Here is a 15,972-nt window from a genome sequence, read left to right on the forward strand (position 1 = left end):
CAAGCAGCAGACAACAGACAAGTTAATGAGGTAATGACACCGGGACCGGATGCATCGACGTGACAGAAATCGCAATTTCTTGTCTTCCCTCTTTATCTCTCAGTCTTCATCCTCCGTTCATCGTGTCGTCGCTTCTTGTGCATCTTAACAGCTTTAATGTTTAATTCAGGGAAGAATCTATCAATATATCAGAAATAATTAATCGAATCTTCAGCGTTATTGCCTCTGGGTAATTGTGAAAAACTTCCAATGTAACGTTTAGAATTTATTCCACTATAAGATGAAATTAGTAATTAGGAATTAGTTTCAAATAATAATCGGTAGTACACGAGAATTCTAATAAATTTTGTTTCTAAGCTCGAGAGGATAACCTAACTCCAAATTAGGCATTGAAGTCTTCCAACCTAACTCCAGATTAGCACAAATTGGTTCTGTAGTCTGTGATATTAGGCACTTAAGTTCCCTAACCATATTAGGTACCCTAACAGGTTTAGGTTCCCTAACACCATATTAGGCACTGAGGTTATCATAACACCATAACATAATACCCTAACACTATATTAGCCACTGAGGCTTTCTAACCAAAATCCATATTAGGCTCCGAGGTTTGCTAACGCCATGTTAGGCACTGAGGTTTCTAGCCACTCCATATTATGACCTGAGGTTTCCAACCTCAGTTTTAGACATTGAGGTTTTCTAACTTAATGCAATGTTAGGTACTGAGGTTACCAACCTAATGCCACATTAAGCACTGAGGTTTCCAACCTAGCTTAATATTAGGCACTGAGGTTTTCTAACCTAACGCAATATTAGGCACTGAGGTTTTATAACCTAACGCCATATTATACACTGAGGTTTCAAACCTAACTCTATAGTCTAGATACTGAGTTTTTCTAACCTAACGCCATATTAGGCGCCGAGGTTTCCAACCTAACGCCACAATATGTAGTAAGGTTCTTAACCTATCGCCATATTAGGAACTGGGTTTTCAGGGAATCGTAACGTCCTTTGTCCAGAGCAGTCTAAGGATTCTATAAATTGTTGTTAAAAGACTGCGGGGTGTGAGAAAAAAAGTCTTACAGCTTTGTAGTTTGTAGTGTGTAGTGACTTTCTCTTGTGCAATTTAGAGATTACAATGTCTTCTCTATATTTTCTCTACATAGTTCAATTATGAATTCTGACATCCAATAAACTAAGTAGTCCAGCAATTCAGCACATTCAGCATTCATCGCACAGCGCGTCAATGTATCGACCAACAAATGTAGGTTGCTCGCCATTATCTGACCGCTACAGGCATGGCGTGGCGTGAGTACAAGAGGCATTGATTATCCAGTAACATTTCGTGTTTGATTTAATCTCTTCTGGATTTGTCAATCGATTCGCAAAAATGTGTTTGTGTTTTAGGTTTTCGAGTTGAGGTTTTGAATCGTCAACTTTACAATTATTAAAATCAACTACCAAATCAATACTGTTTTTTTTTTGTTTCAAGACTGAGATTGTGCCCCCCATAACATAAAATGGGCAGACGTTTGTGTAATTTTCAGGTAGTCCGACTTTATAGTCGCTGAGTTACCAATGTTGCCAAATGTTTCGCCCTGGCTATTAGGGTCAAGGTTGAGAGTCCTAACCGCAAACATAAGCTACCAAGGGCAAAACCGTTGGTAGATCCATTTGACAACTCTTTGGATGCAATGATACTGAAGCGTATATATACAACATTTCCTGTTATAAATATAAACTTAGACCCTGTTTGGTCATCGATATTTGAAAGGAGTCTCGTGTGCGTACGCAATATTGTGTAAGGGTTGTGTCGTAGCCGTCCTAAAACTTTGTTAAGTATTGGACAAATGGTGCGTACGAAGTTAACGAAACTTGACACATGGAATGTTGGATGGTTTAAAGTAGTTTGCCGGTTGCCAAACAACAAAGACGCTGTTGAGTCATTACTTTCGCCTCATTTGCAGTAAAGGCGGCAATGGCGAGCAAGAACAAAAGAATGGATCGAACCTGCGATTATGTCAGCAGACTTATGATTACTTCCGAGACTAACAGAGACAGCAGGAAGTCGCAGCTTGAAGTATACGACTGACTAACAACGAACTTTTTATTCTAAATGATTCCTCCCACTGGATACACCTATTTCTTTACAATAACCCTACATAGAGCGTCTTACCTCTTTTTAAAAGTTAATTAATTATTCCTTGTTTGGTGAAGCTGGGTTAGCTAAATGAATCATGTGCTGGGCTAACAATTATGCGGTCACCAATTCAACCCTGAGAAAATTCAATAACTAAAATGGTTGTAAACTTGACCAACTCTTCTGGTCCTTGAGCTTTTTTTGAACAAATGGTCATGACTGAAGAAGCTGCTGTTTTTAGTCAGTAACAAAACTACATAGATCATCTCTTTCCATGACTAGATAATTTTAAGAATGACAATATAGATAATCTAAGCTCACCTTGCATTTATTTCCCTCTTAAAATACGCACCCAGAAGACTGAATGATCAATTATTTAAAACGAAAAGTATGTATAATACATATAATCATACTTCACCAATTGCTTTCTTTTTTATGTTCAGATTATTGTGCGTATTCGGAATTATCATCGCTAACTTCCATGGAACAGTTTTATTTTTAATACCTCCGAACACGTTTTCTGCAAGACATGATTACATTCTGTCACGTTCCTCGTTGATAAAAGATCGTTCATCGACGCCAACGCTCAACGCTCAACGTGTCCCTAGCTCCTCTCATTATGGCTTGCTTCTTGAGTATGTTCATTAATTGGATTTTTATTGACTATTGGTACGAGTCAAAATGTGTTTTTACGTGTACATTGTATATCGTGGTCACAATGCTGTAGTGATAACATTTTTCGTCATAACAATGAAAACTGCTGTTTTTAGTACGTTTTGCAGAGTTGAATTTTTAAAGCCTAAAAAAGAATGAGCTAGAGTCGAGGACGTATAAGCTGTTCCCTTCTAGTAAATAATTTGACGTATTAAGAGTAGTTGTCAATTATTATTATAGATTATGCTTCCTTGTTGCGTTCCTTTTTTGTAATCGGTACCTCGAAGGTTGATCATGTATCGTTCTGTAGAAAATGTTTCAAAGACTATTGTACACTGACATGACCGTTAACAGACAATACTTAATACTTTACTTTGGAATGGCGACCATACGAATGTAGGTATTCTGCCAAGTATGAATAGAAATAAATAGTTTAACACCTCGATAACAGATGCTCGTTTCTAATTGCACAACAAGATGGCTGAGATGGATAATTTTGGAGCTAATTGGTTTTAAACTAGTCAACTTAAATAATTGTTCGGATCGGTGAAAAGTGTAGTTTATAACATGGGTCAAAATAGTTATTTATTTAACAATCGCACATTTTCTGATTTCGGTTTTTCTTTGTCGTTAAATTAAGAACACTTGACAAAAAGAATCACTGATGAAAGTACAACTCACAAAGAGGAAATATACTACGCCAGGAAAATATATAATTTAAAATAAATAAATAAACAAATTAAAAATAAATAAACATAACAAATATAATGAAAAACTAAGTCCAACTGATTAAACCACAATCTGTTGCATTTACATTAGAGTCTTGAAGGAAAAACTGTGTTCTAATCCGGGAAAGGAAAGCATGTCGTAATAGCTTCTCTTTTGATGATATGAATAATTGCAGGTAAAAAGGGTCGAAAATCGAATCACAAATTTTATTTATGTTCAATCGTATAGTTCACTTTAGATACTGAAATAGACATCCATTATAAATGGACCCGCTATATCCAATTTTTAGCCAAAGGAAACATAATTGAATGAACCTCATGACATTAATTGAATTTTTTTCTCTTTTACTTTTAAATTTTGCCATGGGGACATAAAGGACGCTCTATTTAATATTATATGTTGCTATTTAGGTTTGAATTATAAAAATATATGTAATGTATTTTGAAACAACACAGAACTTAGCACACTTGAAATTCGTTGACAGCTGAAAGCTACTTTTATTCTAAAAAAAGTTTCTTTAGCATGGGAATGTAGCCTAATGTCTACTTCACGGCATTGTTTAGTCGAGCATCTATATTATCTATACTTATTATATACGCAAGCAGTTTTTTTGTGACAATTACTCCTCCGAAACTACTGAACCGATTGACATGTTTTTGGTGTCATTGGAAAGAGCGTAACGTGAAGTTGTGCAGGAAACTTTCTTTTTAGGGAAATAATTAGAGAGTGAGGCCCTGGGGCCCTTTAAAGTTTCGTATTTCTCCATAAGATTAACATGGGAAACAAAAATTGTTATGAAACTCCAGCTGTTGTCAGAAATTAAAAGTGAGAAGAAGAACATATGTTAAATGTAAACAGTCAATAAGTTTGATAATTGAACAGTTTGCTACAAACATTTACTGACTTATAACACTAAAAAACTAGAACACTAAAAAACAAGATCAGCTTTTGAAATATGATGAGATATTTACAAACAATTTTGATTGTATTGATCTGTTATGTACATCTTGAGTATTTCCATAATCTTTGAGTTGAATATTTTAAAGTCATCAGAAATTATGATGGTTATTCGTTTTAAAATAACGCCTGTAATACTTAGCAATTGCTCGAATTCGAGCAACCGGTACACTAGTTGTACTTATTACACAATAAACTAACTTTGATCACGTTAACAACCGAAAATTTCATCTTTATTGTACCATGTTTCAGTTAGTTAAAGCTCTAGATTCATTTTGTTCACTTCGTAGTTCAGTAACCCAATAATTTTTACACTCAACTCAGACCATCAAGCCAGAAGCTACACGCGCGGAAGTGTGTCTGAGCGAGCTTGTATAATTATGGCGGTTTAATTAGATCTAGATAAATTGTTTCCTTCTATCACTTGATAGGCAAAGACAAAAACCATAGCCTTTTCGACGCCAGTTCTCTTGTTTTTATTCTGTATTAGTTAAGTGTTGAATTAAGATGCTGTAGGTTTTACTCATGTTGTATACCAATATTTCGTGACGTCATATTTGGCAAAATAAGTTTATGATATGCATTTTACGTGTTGATGTCAGATACAGTTTTTTTTACGAATAACCAGTTTTTATTTTTATTTTCTAAAACTGTCGCCGATCCACGATATTTTGCATAGTATTTAGATGAATCAACAAGTTTCGGAAGACGTATCCTTATCACCGTATATTCGTGTTAAATTATGATAGGAAATGCTATAGCTATAGCTGTAGAAGCTACCTTGACCTGTAGTATCTTACCTAATCTTTAATGCAAACTAAGTTATCTGAGGAAACATGTGAATACGAGTTTCGATAAATTGTTACATATATGTTTCAGTTGAATCCTTGACTTATGGTACAAGTATTCAATGTTATTCAATAATCAATGGTTGAAAATTGTGAGTTGATAATATTGGTAAACTATTTAATTTGGACGGCAATGAATATTTTTTTGTAGTTTAATATTTGATTTATCGTTCAGCTTTGTACAATAACATTGACTATAACGAATGTATAGCTTCATAAAAACTGAAACAACCCTCACGAGCGATCTTTTGACATGATAAGCCCAACACAATATTCATTGGATTTAATTAAACTCGTAAGTTAAACGCGCTGCTACGCTTTGTGACATGGTAAAGCCTGTATCTAGATAAATGACCACACACAGCATTGGATATGAAATGGACGCTATGTGGGTATGCGGGCCTTCCACCACTACAGTGCAGCACCCACACTCCACACTACACTGGCGTTTGATAAATTGCCTTCCTGCCTTTACTACACTGCCTCTGAAAGTCTGAAATCACATATCTCTTCCTGAAATATATTCTGTTACGCCAGTAATCACACTGCGTAAAACGAACTGTGTGTCTTTTTAGGTTTTGATAGTATAGTTTGTTAGCTGTACTATAGATTAAAGAGTATTCTTGCTAATTAATCTTTAATTTAAAGAGTAGAGTAGGTACACTCTTTAATCTGTGTTTGTACGTAAACTTTCAGCACGGTTTGTTTGTAAGCAATATAATTTAATATACTGTAATTCAGTTTTCTATTTACATTACAGTGTTTATTTCAGTTTCACTTTACGTGGACTTGTAGTAATTGTCCGTAATGGTTCTAGTCTAGTCTATATCATTAGCAGTTATCATTCTAGATAGACTGTTTCCTCGTAGTTCTAGTGGGTTAGAACAATGCAATTGTGCCTATTTCATTCTATGCTAAAGAAGGGTTTGGTTACTCAATCGTGCATTCATGTCTCTCCAATATTTCAGTTTTATTTGCCGATATGCTCGATTCCTTTTATTTTAACTTGAAACTTACTTCGGTGGGAGTTAAATATTAGTGCCTCGCATACGTTTGAGTACAATTCCTATGCAAAAATGTTGTTTACTGAACTTGTGTAGTAGAGGGAGTACGGAAGGCCACCGATTTGACACTGAGAAAGTCACAATCTTTTCGATGGTTGTCAACTGGACCCAGTTGTCCTTGAGAGCACCGGGCTTTGAAAATGGTTTTGGGTTAAGAACCAGCTGATCTTGATCAGAAACAAGGCTATCGTCTCATTCATTCCGCTCTCATCTTTCACTTATCTTCGCCGTATTATAAGCAGATGGGTCGGCGTCGTATAACTTAGTTAAAATCAAACTAAAATAGTATACTGTAATATTACTATCATACATTCTTATGAAGTTAGGTTCCAAACATCTGAGTCTCGTCATTATTTTATAGCTTGAAACCACTTGTAAGGGGCGAGGTTTGAACCAAAGTGTTCAGTATAGACGTTCTGCGCTATTATCATACTCACTATTGAATTGCCAACGTGAACGTGGAACAGAGTTGAGTGGTGTGTTAACTTACCAACTGGGGATTGTAGTCGTGTACGTTTCAAAATATCTCCTCGTTGAAACATAAATGTTCGTGCGTTCTAGAATACAACATATCTAGTGCAGGGGAGAGCTCGTGATACAATACAGTCCAATATCCACAACTACGCACGCACGTCTAGACTATAATACGGCTGGAAGTCCTATAGAATTCCAAAGATTCATTTTGTAGAATTTGAAAGCTATAACTGCTTTTGGTTAGTGATAATTCTGTAATTCTGTAAAATTTGAAGCCTGTTTTCCTCTGTTTCTCGTTTCTCGGTAACGTACAGAGTACGCGGATATAGACTAAATACTTGTCTATTCAAGGGGTAGGTTTTACGAATAGTGCTTTCGTGTCATTTTGGAGTGTTTAAGGTTATAAGCTACGTAATACCAGAGGCCAAGCAATAGGGTACAAGTTTTTAAATGAGTGCAATAATCAAAATGTAATGGTAATCAACAAAACGTACGTTAACTAATCATAAAGTAGTCTTCTGCTGCTCCCAAAGAATGATGAATCTTTAAAAGATTACTTTCAATCCTTGACGACGGAGAGTAGTAGTAGTTGACATTCCTTTTATAATTATGAAGAAGTTTTGACGTTCTCACCTTTTACTAAAGCATCTTTTATGTCACATTAACTATCTTTCGTATCAAAAACGGAGGAAATACAATTACGAATTTGGACGCTCTGGATGGCTGAACAAAAAACAAAATGGCTGATATTCGAACAAGAAATCTGCTATAGCGGGCCCATGTAGATGTGATGTCTTCTTCGGTATCTTAAGTCAATGGTGTATATGTTTAATCGATGGTTATGCCAGTGCCCCAGACGGGTGCAGTGCGCTCGATACGGTATTGCACGACAGACGGACACATCGCGTGCTACCAACTTTATTGTTTTCAATCTTGAATTTCATGACCTCTTTACACGCCGGTGCACAGGAATCGCTCCAGACTTTGTAACTAGATTAAAGTTTGTATGTCGTTTGACCGAAAGTTAGGGTTAACTGCAACGTTTGTGATTGCTACTGATTGGCATTGTTTTGGGGTCATCTTTGGTTATGTTATACGTTTGTTTCAAATGCACTTATAATTTTGAATATGGTTAGATGTTGATCTTAAATATGTATCCAGTGTCATAAAAGGTACACTTTGATTTTCTTTTGATGATATACTTGAGTAACACAGACTACACTGAAGTAGGTAGTAGGTTGCCTTTGGTTTTGCACCCAAATAACATAGTTGACTAAGCATCTAATTGAGAATTCTTCTGTAAAAGTTTAATGTTTTAGCTTTCACTACGTAGATGAGTAATCCATTCCTAAAGTTGTAGCTACTTATATGGTAAAACAATCACAGATTAATCGAACCCCAACAGTGTGCTGCAGTCAATCACTATTTCTTAACTTTGTACACAATTTTTAACAAAGACAGACCGAAAGGTCAAATTTATGTTAATCGTAGAATATTTTATGCCACATCATTTATCAAAATATTGGACAAAGATAATTTGTCCATCGAAACATTCAACACCCTGATTGTTATTATTGGAGCTGATAGTTGCTGTGATATAATTTTTAGTTAATTATTTAATTATTAGTTCAGGAAATATAGTTCACTAGCCATTGCCGCAACTCTGTTGTGTTGTCGGTTTATTACTGATGTGGCTGTGTTTACATCGTTATCACCTCCTTATCACAAACCCAACACTGTCGTTAACCAGGTGCGCCCTGATAACGTTATCTATATCTGTGTTACGTTTAATGACCGAGTAAACTGTCAACATTTATCCTTGAATTTTGGACAGTAGCAGAGCATAAAGTGGGTTTATAAATGAATGATGACCGCTGTGTCATGTTGCGATGGTCCTTACTACTATGTAAATCGCAAGGGAAAATATATTCAATGTATATGTAGATTATCTATTGTAAATTGAGTTTTATGAAAGAATCATAGGTGAGAAAGTTTACAGCGTGTTTAACTCCACGAACATTAGTACTCCAAGTTGTTGTAGATGTTGGTTCGACTCCGAGTGGGGATTTTGGACTCATTTGACGTTTATTTGCCATAGGTTACCCGTAATGATGCATTACAACAAAAGAATCGATGTTAAATATAACCAATGACTATTGGATACAGAAGTATTAATAGTCAAAGATATAACATAACCAGGGGTTTGACAGATCCTCACAAAATATGCTTAATTATTTATTGAATCAAGGATTACTTAATGCATACATTAAAATAAATTGTATTATTAGTTGACTCATAAATACCACAAAGTTGTCTTTGGTTGCTGTGGTTGGTTTTGCATAGCCACTACGTTTAAGTTACATAATAAATATCAGGCATATCGTAAGAGAAAAACAATACTAAGGACGATAAGGAAACATATTATGTCAAACGATATTTTATTATAATTATTGTCTAAAACAATACTAAAAAATATCACTTGTAGACCTAAAATTAAACTTAAAATAAAAATAAATTAAACTTTCATGAAATTATATTTAATACAAATAAATTGTGCTGATAAGCGACTGTAAAACGTAGTGAATACGTACTGTTGAAGCTAAAAATATTTCAGCAAGATTAATGCGATTTCAGACTTTCAGAGGCTGTGTTAAAGGCAGGAAGGCAATTTATCAAACGCCAGTGTAGTGTGGAGTGTGGGTGCTGCAGTGTAGTGTGTAGTGGTGGTAGGACCGCATACCCATATAGCGTTTACCATTTCATATCGTGCTGTGTGTGGTCATTTATCTAGATACAGGCTTTACCATGTCACAAAGTGTAGAAGCGCGTTTAACTTACAAGTTTAATTAAATCCAACAAATATTGTTTTGGGACTTATCACGAATAAACAAATATCTGAATTTATTATACAAAAAACTCGCATTAATGCGGGCCCTATAAACATTGGCTTCGCCAATCTGGATTCAGTTTGTAAAAATTGTTTACATATAAGTTATGAATGTGTCACTACGCGATTTTGTTGTACTTCAGTAGTATGTTGATTTTTAGTTTGGAATACACTCGTCACACTTGTTCCTATAATTAGCCAGTGTTCGACATTGGTAGTAGCTGTAAAATATGTCCAATACCAAACATTCGGTGGCTCAGTTGCTCGCACATTGCACGACGGACTACGAATCAATGACAGCGATGTCGTGGGTTCGCGCCTTTGTTCCACCAACACTAGTTTTATTTATCAGCACAGTTCACTCAGTCACTATACCGACTCACTCCTTGCTTTGCGGTATACGTTCCACGCACAGGCCCGAAGTCTTGTACGGACAATTGCAAGCTTGATAGATGCAATCTTCTAAAAAAAATGAAAGGCATGCTTAAATTACACACCATTTCTTTAAACGAACACTTTGTTTTATTTGGCTCTCCGTGGTAAGTGAGCTATTTGCACCACCCTCGCTGTATGGGACTCTCGTGATGATAGGTCATCATAGTGAAATGTGTGTGTTCGCACGCCACCGGTCGCATTATCGTATACTGTAAAAATGTCAAACATTTCCCTTTCAACCATCACTATATCCACTCAGCTAGCCAGCTTGCGAGGCATATATCGAAGAACCAAACCACTTAAATACATACTGCATGCATGTTGTTTTGGCTATTCCTATTTTTAATTGTACTTAGATATGCATTAACTACAGAAATTCATAAAGAAATTGAATTTTGAGCTTGTAATATTGGAAAACACAGTTTCCAAGTCGGTGTTTCTGACCAATGCACGCTAGACTGGATCGCAACTTTCTGTTACAAGAATTGTTTTTAAAACTCGCCAACTGGAAACTCCTCCTCTTCAACCACTTTTGCTCTTTTGCTTCTCGTTTTAAATCTCTGTTAAACATTGCTGGCGCATAGAACGAATTAAAACTTTCCGTTCTTACACGGAATATACGAAGTAGGTAACTATTTTCGCGATTTTCAAAATTTGTTTAAGATAGAGATTTTTTTTCCTTTTTCAATAAAAAATACCTCATATTGCATCAAATAATGGCTAAAATGTGTATAATCAAACTGGAATTAAAGTCCCATCACGTGATTTATGTGTTAACTTAAGGATGGTTTCTGTGTAAAATCACTTTTGCTATGTAAACTTGGTATTGACCTATGAATTATAAAGTACAGTTTCTTCTAACGCTATAAGGACAGATGTGTTAAATTTTGTATGATGAGATATCCTATTTGATCATAGTTGAATGTACCTATCCGAGCGCGCAACCGTCTAAATTAATTTTTCTCCCTTAGTTTTTGATTCTAAGATGGTATTATGACATCAAAGATGCTTTAGTTTACTACACGTTGTCTTTCCTCGTTTGGTTGGTTATTGGCGTATTCGACAAAAATAAGGAGCTCAATTTAACTACGTTCATTTCCATACCAATCCGGACTACAGCTTTGCGACGAGTGGAGTGAATACTTAAACAATAGTCAACAGTTTTAACCAGCACCTAAATTAATCACATTAACGTTATGTAATTATTCACGGCCGTAACCACCCTTGGGGGGAGGGGGGGTAATGGTCGCGTGACAGCCGATGCTAAGGACTCGATGCTATTTTAGTGAATTTGACACGAAAATGCAAAAACGCCGTGTGATCAATACAGCAATACAGCGAATGGCGAGTGTTGGCCTGTAATTATTGTTGTATACACAGCTGGGAGGCGATATTTCCCTACGTAAGTCTACATTTGTCGGAGCATGACACAATAGAGGCTTTAGGCTTAGCAACGGGTGTTATATAGATATGTAGGAGAATGGTAGTGCTCGCCTGGTAATCAAAAGATCGCCGTATTCATCCCGCGAAAAGTTATTTGCTTTTTGGTAGTGACCTGGCCCCAACTGTCCTTGATCATTGGCTTTTAATAAATGGTCTTACATCCATGCTTAATTTATATTTGGGGGCAAGATATGCCCAGCAGCTTCATCGTAATTGATATTAGCTCATCTAACGCTGAATGTGAATCCAAGAAAAAGTAAAATTGGATGAATGATATAATAAGATTTGTTCACGACTGCAACGAGCTGATTCATTAGCCACACAAAGTCCTGTGATCAAGCACAGCTTGGCTCAGTTTGAACGCCACTAAATGTTCTCAGGATAGAAGGCCAATTTTTGCTTGTCAGAAGCACGTAAATTATTTAGCTACCCAGGCCTGAAATTATTTTTAAAACGCTCATAACAAACGCACGTAAAACTTTGTATTTTTCTGTCATGCTAATAAATCAATAAAATAGTTTTTCTACAACATCGAAACTTTGGAACTTTCCTTGATGAAAGAGTCCTGAGGGCTTTTAGAATATGGAACAGACGAAAAATCTTCATATGCAAATGTTGACCATTTTCCTTGAGTATTTCACGATAGGATAAATGGTTTGGTAATTCAATAAGTCATACAGACTTACATTTTTTTTATTACTATACAGTAGGAGTAGATGATTCGCTAAGCCTGCTGTTTAAAGATTAGTACTAAACCTAAAGTTTTGAAAACTGTGTTCTATTACAATTATTACAAATTGTAATTAATTGGAAATTTCACGTGTTGCGAACAATAGATGCTACTGCACCTAATCATCACAAATTTAATTACAAAGATATTTATGTTATGAAAATAATTATTTACTGTGATTCGTAATGTTATGTGAATCGCATGAATCTAGGTTCATTGTGGTACCGTAGTTTTCTTTGTTAAATAAGCCGCCACGCAAGTTTATCTGGTGGAACAATATCTATTGTTCTAATTAATCTTCAGATTTGTTATTCTATGATGGAAGTAAGCATAACGTAATCCCAGCACAAAGACACGAATTAGAAGATTCTATTGATATAGGCCTTCTACTGTATAATATGAAATGTTATTTTATTCATCCTATATTGAAAGGACTTGTTTCTCCTCGCTCTCGTCTACGTTTTCAAAGCCAGTATTTCAAATTGTAGCTAAAACCTATCATTGATTAGCGTATTTTCTAAAAAATATATATAATATTATATAGAAAGATTAGTTAACACTTAATAAAATCTGGATTGACTGTACAAAAATGCTTTGAGGTAAAATGCGTCACCTTCAGCATTCGTTAGAGTTATTATCAAATTATCAGTAATTAGGAACACTTCCCGTACGATTCTTTTACTAATGATGGTATTGCTTGATAATTACTTTCAGTGTCGTTTAAACTTAGTAGTTTTACCAACTCAATACAGCTTTTCTGTCTGAATTCCTTGATGAATTAATTTAATATTGTTCTATGTTCATTTGTTTTTGTTTCCCATATTTTCCTTCACTAAACTACAGAGAATTCGGTCCGGGTCAACAACTAAGTAACATTATTCTATCTATCTATGTACATATAGCCTACCTTAAAGTTAAAATGTCCTCCATATAACAACAAAATCAATCGCAACCAAGTATTATTGAACAATCCTGACCTCTAAAAGCATTGATAAATACAACACCTCAGCTCCATTTTACGTTTAGTGTTAGCGTTAAACGTAATTTTGACGGAGATGCAAAAAATCTCTATTACCAGGTAATGATTACGTTACGTTAAGTTACACCTCATTTGTTTTTGCTTAGCCGTTATAGACAAGTGATAGTAAAATCTTTTGAGGTAGACAACAGTTGTCTGGAAATTGTTTGAAATTTTAATTATCTGCCACACGTATAAAAGTGTTTTCCTTCACCTTCACCGAAGGTTTTACGTTACTACGTCGTTACGTAACGTAAAGTTAGCCTCAACCGTAACGCTAGAGGCGGGGTTGTGTCCTTGGTTGAGGAGATCGATCAGGCCGGCGCATGCTTCTACACCTGGCTGTCATGCCTCATGCCGTCCTATGCTCATGCCGTCACATGCCTCATGCCGTCATAACCACACACTTGATCCTTATATTGATCAACACCTATTGAACTGTCACTTCAGTTTGAATATCATTAAACTCATATTCAACTTGCTCTACTGGGTCGTTATACAGTGAAGAGATGTTTAAATGGAATATTATACTGAACTTACAATGGGGTGGTTTATTTTATTTAACTTCTTGTTTATTTTCGAAGGTGTACTTTTTAGATTGGTTAAACCGTACAAAGTTTTCCCACTAAAAATAAAATAAAAGAAGTTTGAAAAAATTATAAACCAAGTGTGTTTTACAAGTTATTTTATAACATATTTTTTTTAGAAAATGTCTCGATACATTTATTTTTAATATTGGTAGTTTGGTAGTCTTAAAATATGCAAAAATCTTTTTACTTTTCACAAAGATTTTTCAAGAGTGTATTTATTTAAATCGGTCTCATCATTATTAGGTATTGTAATCTAGGGACTGTTAATGAGATATTTTTCTGGAGTCGTTTTTTCTCATTGAGGGATTATTGTCAAAGGATTCTATTGTCTATTGTTTTAGGAACTATTTTATGAAAGGACTAAATTATTTTTTGTGAAACATTCACCGAAGATATGTAGGTACTTGGGTATTTCATTATTGTACCTGCTACACACCCTTTTCTACATGTAATTATTTTTTCATTTAACTGGTGAAAAGAGGGAATTGATTTTCTGTTAAGTTATTTCCTGACATTCGCCAGGACTGCTGGAGAGCATCCAAGCTTCCAATTCAGAAACCAATTACAGAGAGAGTGAACCAACTGTTTGCTGAACTTTTGCCAGAATAAACATATTTGATGCTAATGAAAGATACGTTTATAATGTTTTTATAGGTAATGATTATAATGCAAACTTATTTTATTGACTTACAATTCCTATTTATAGGAGTAGAATTCCCATCCCTTTGTCAAAGATGTAGCCAGTGATTGAGCAAAAATAAATATATTAGTCTTGAGCCTCAGTTTTATAGTTGTTTGTTAATTATATTCCAAACTCCACATATTCACGTTCCCTGTAATACCAATAAGTAGGATGTTTTAACCTATTTTACCACATTGTCTAACTTTATTTACTGTTGAATATTCTCAATAATTTTTGATATTTCTGTAAAGCTTTCACCATAACAATTCCTATGTAAACTTTAATTAGGCTTTTTCCACTCATGTTTTCATGTAATCACCTCACAATCTGTATTAGCATTTCCACTGTGTGTGTGTCTCTGAATCACATTAAAATAGGTTGTGGGTTTTTGGTAGGATAGGAGACTTACCTGAATAGGAAAAAGTCTACTCTGGAAAATGCAACACAAAGACGTTACACTTTATACACAAATTAACTTATATGACTTTACTACTTTACTGTAACACAGCATTTTATACCTCTCTTCCCACAAGAAGACCTCTCCTCTTCCCAATTTCCTCGGTTGAAAGTTCTGTCAAAGACAGAGAAACATTTTGTCTACAGTGTAAAGTTTTTGTGTTTCTTTTGCCAGAAGTCAACTCTTACCCATTGAGGTAGCCCTGCTATCCTACCACACCCTTAAAACTAAGCCCCTGTGCTCTGTGTTACATCCCTGATTTGTCTGACTCTACTAACTCTACGTGTTATTTACAGCACAATGCCTTCAGACAGCATGGACGACATAGAGCTGCGTAACATCCAGCTACAGTTTCCCTCCGTAAGGTCGCTGAGTAGAGACGACCCGTCAGTGGAGGAAGTGAGGGTGGAGACAGACAGAGGCAGTATAATGGTGGCAGTGCAAGGCAACCGCAGCAAACCTGCCATCCTCACCTACCACGACCTCGGCCTCAACTGTGAGTACAATCACTATGGAGAGCTAAAGACATAATTTAATTTGTAGCTAGCTTTGTCAATAACAATGATGAACACCGTTGGATTCATCCACAGACTGAGTGTGCTGTTGCAATTTATAATTTCTGTCATATATACTGACATTACCTGGCCTAATTGAAAGGACATGTTATTGTATTGGAAGCTGTATAATCTTTTAAGATTTAGAGCATGTTTGGTCCTAAGGCGAAATAACCTCAGCGGCCCCTGCCTCTTAGGCGGAACTTCCTTGCGATCACAGTAAAATCGTGAATATTTATTTCCATGATCATGGGCCCATCATTATCGCCACCTTCGATTGAGGCGAATTAATAGTGTTCTAAGAAATTGTCCT

General features: G+C 35.5%; 1 protein-coding gene across 9 annotated transcripts in view; it reads left to right on the plus strand.

Annotated features, from left to right (window-relative positions):
* LOC128993918 (protein NDRG3) overlaps positions 1–15,972 on the plus strand; it is a 52,699-nt gene that overhangs the window by 17,178 nt on the left and 19,549 nt on the right. For all 9 annotated transcript variants that reach the window (XM_054418031.1, XM_054418028.1, XM_054418029.1 and 6 more), the window contains one exon: positions 15,402–15,601. In XM_054418031.1, coding sequence (XP_054274006.1) covers positions 15,402–15,601 — 200 coding nt within the window. The remainder of the gene's footprint in view (positions 1–15,401; positions 15,602–15,972) is intronic.

Source organism: Macrosteles quadrilineatus, unplaced genomic scaffold (genome assembly GCF_028750875.1).
Source record: "Macrosteles quadrilineatus isolate MER2022 unplaced genomic scaffold, UCM_ALF_1.0 Scaffold_5__1_contigs__length_97177068, whole genome shotgun sequence".
Classification (NCBI taxonomy): Eukaryota; Metazoa; Arthropoda; class Insecta; order Hemiptera; family Cicadellidae; genus Macrosteles; species Macrosteles quadrilineatus.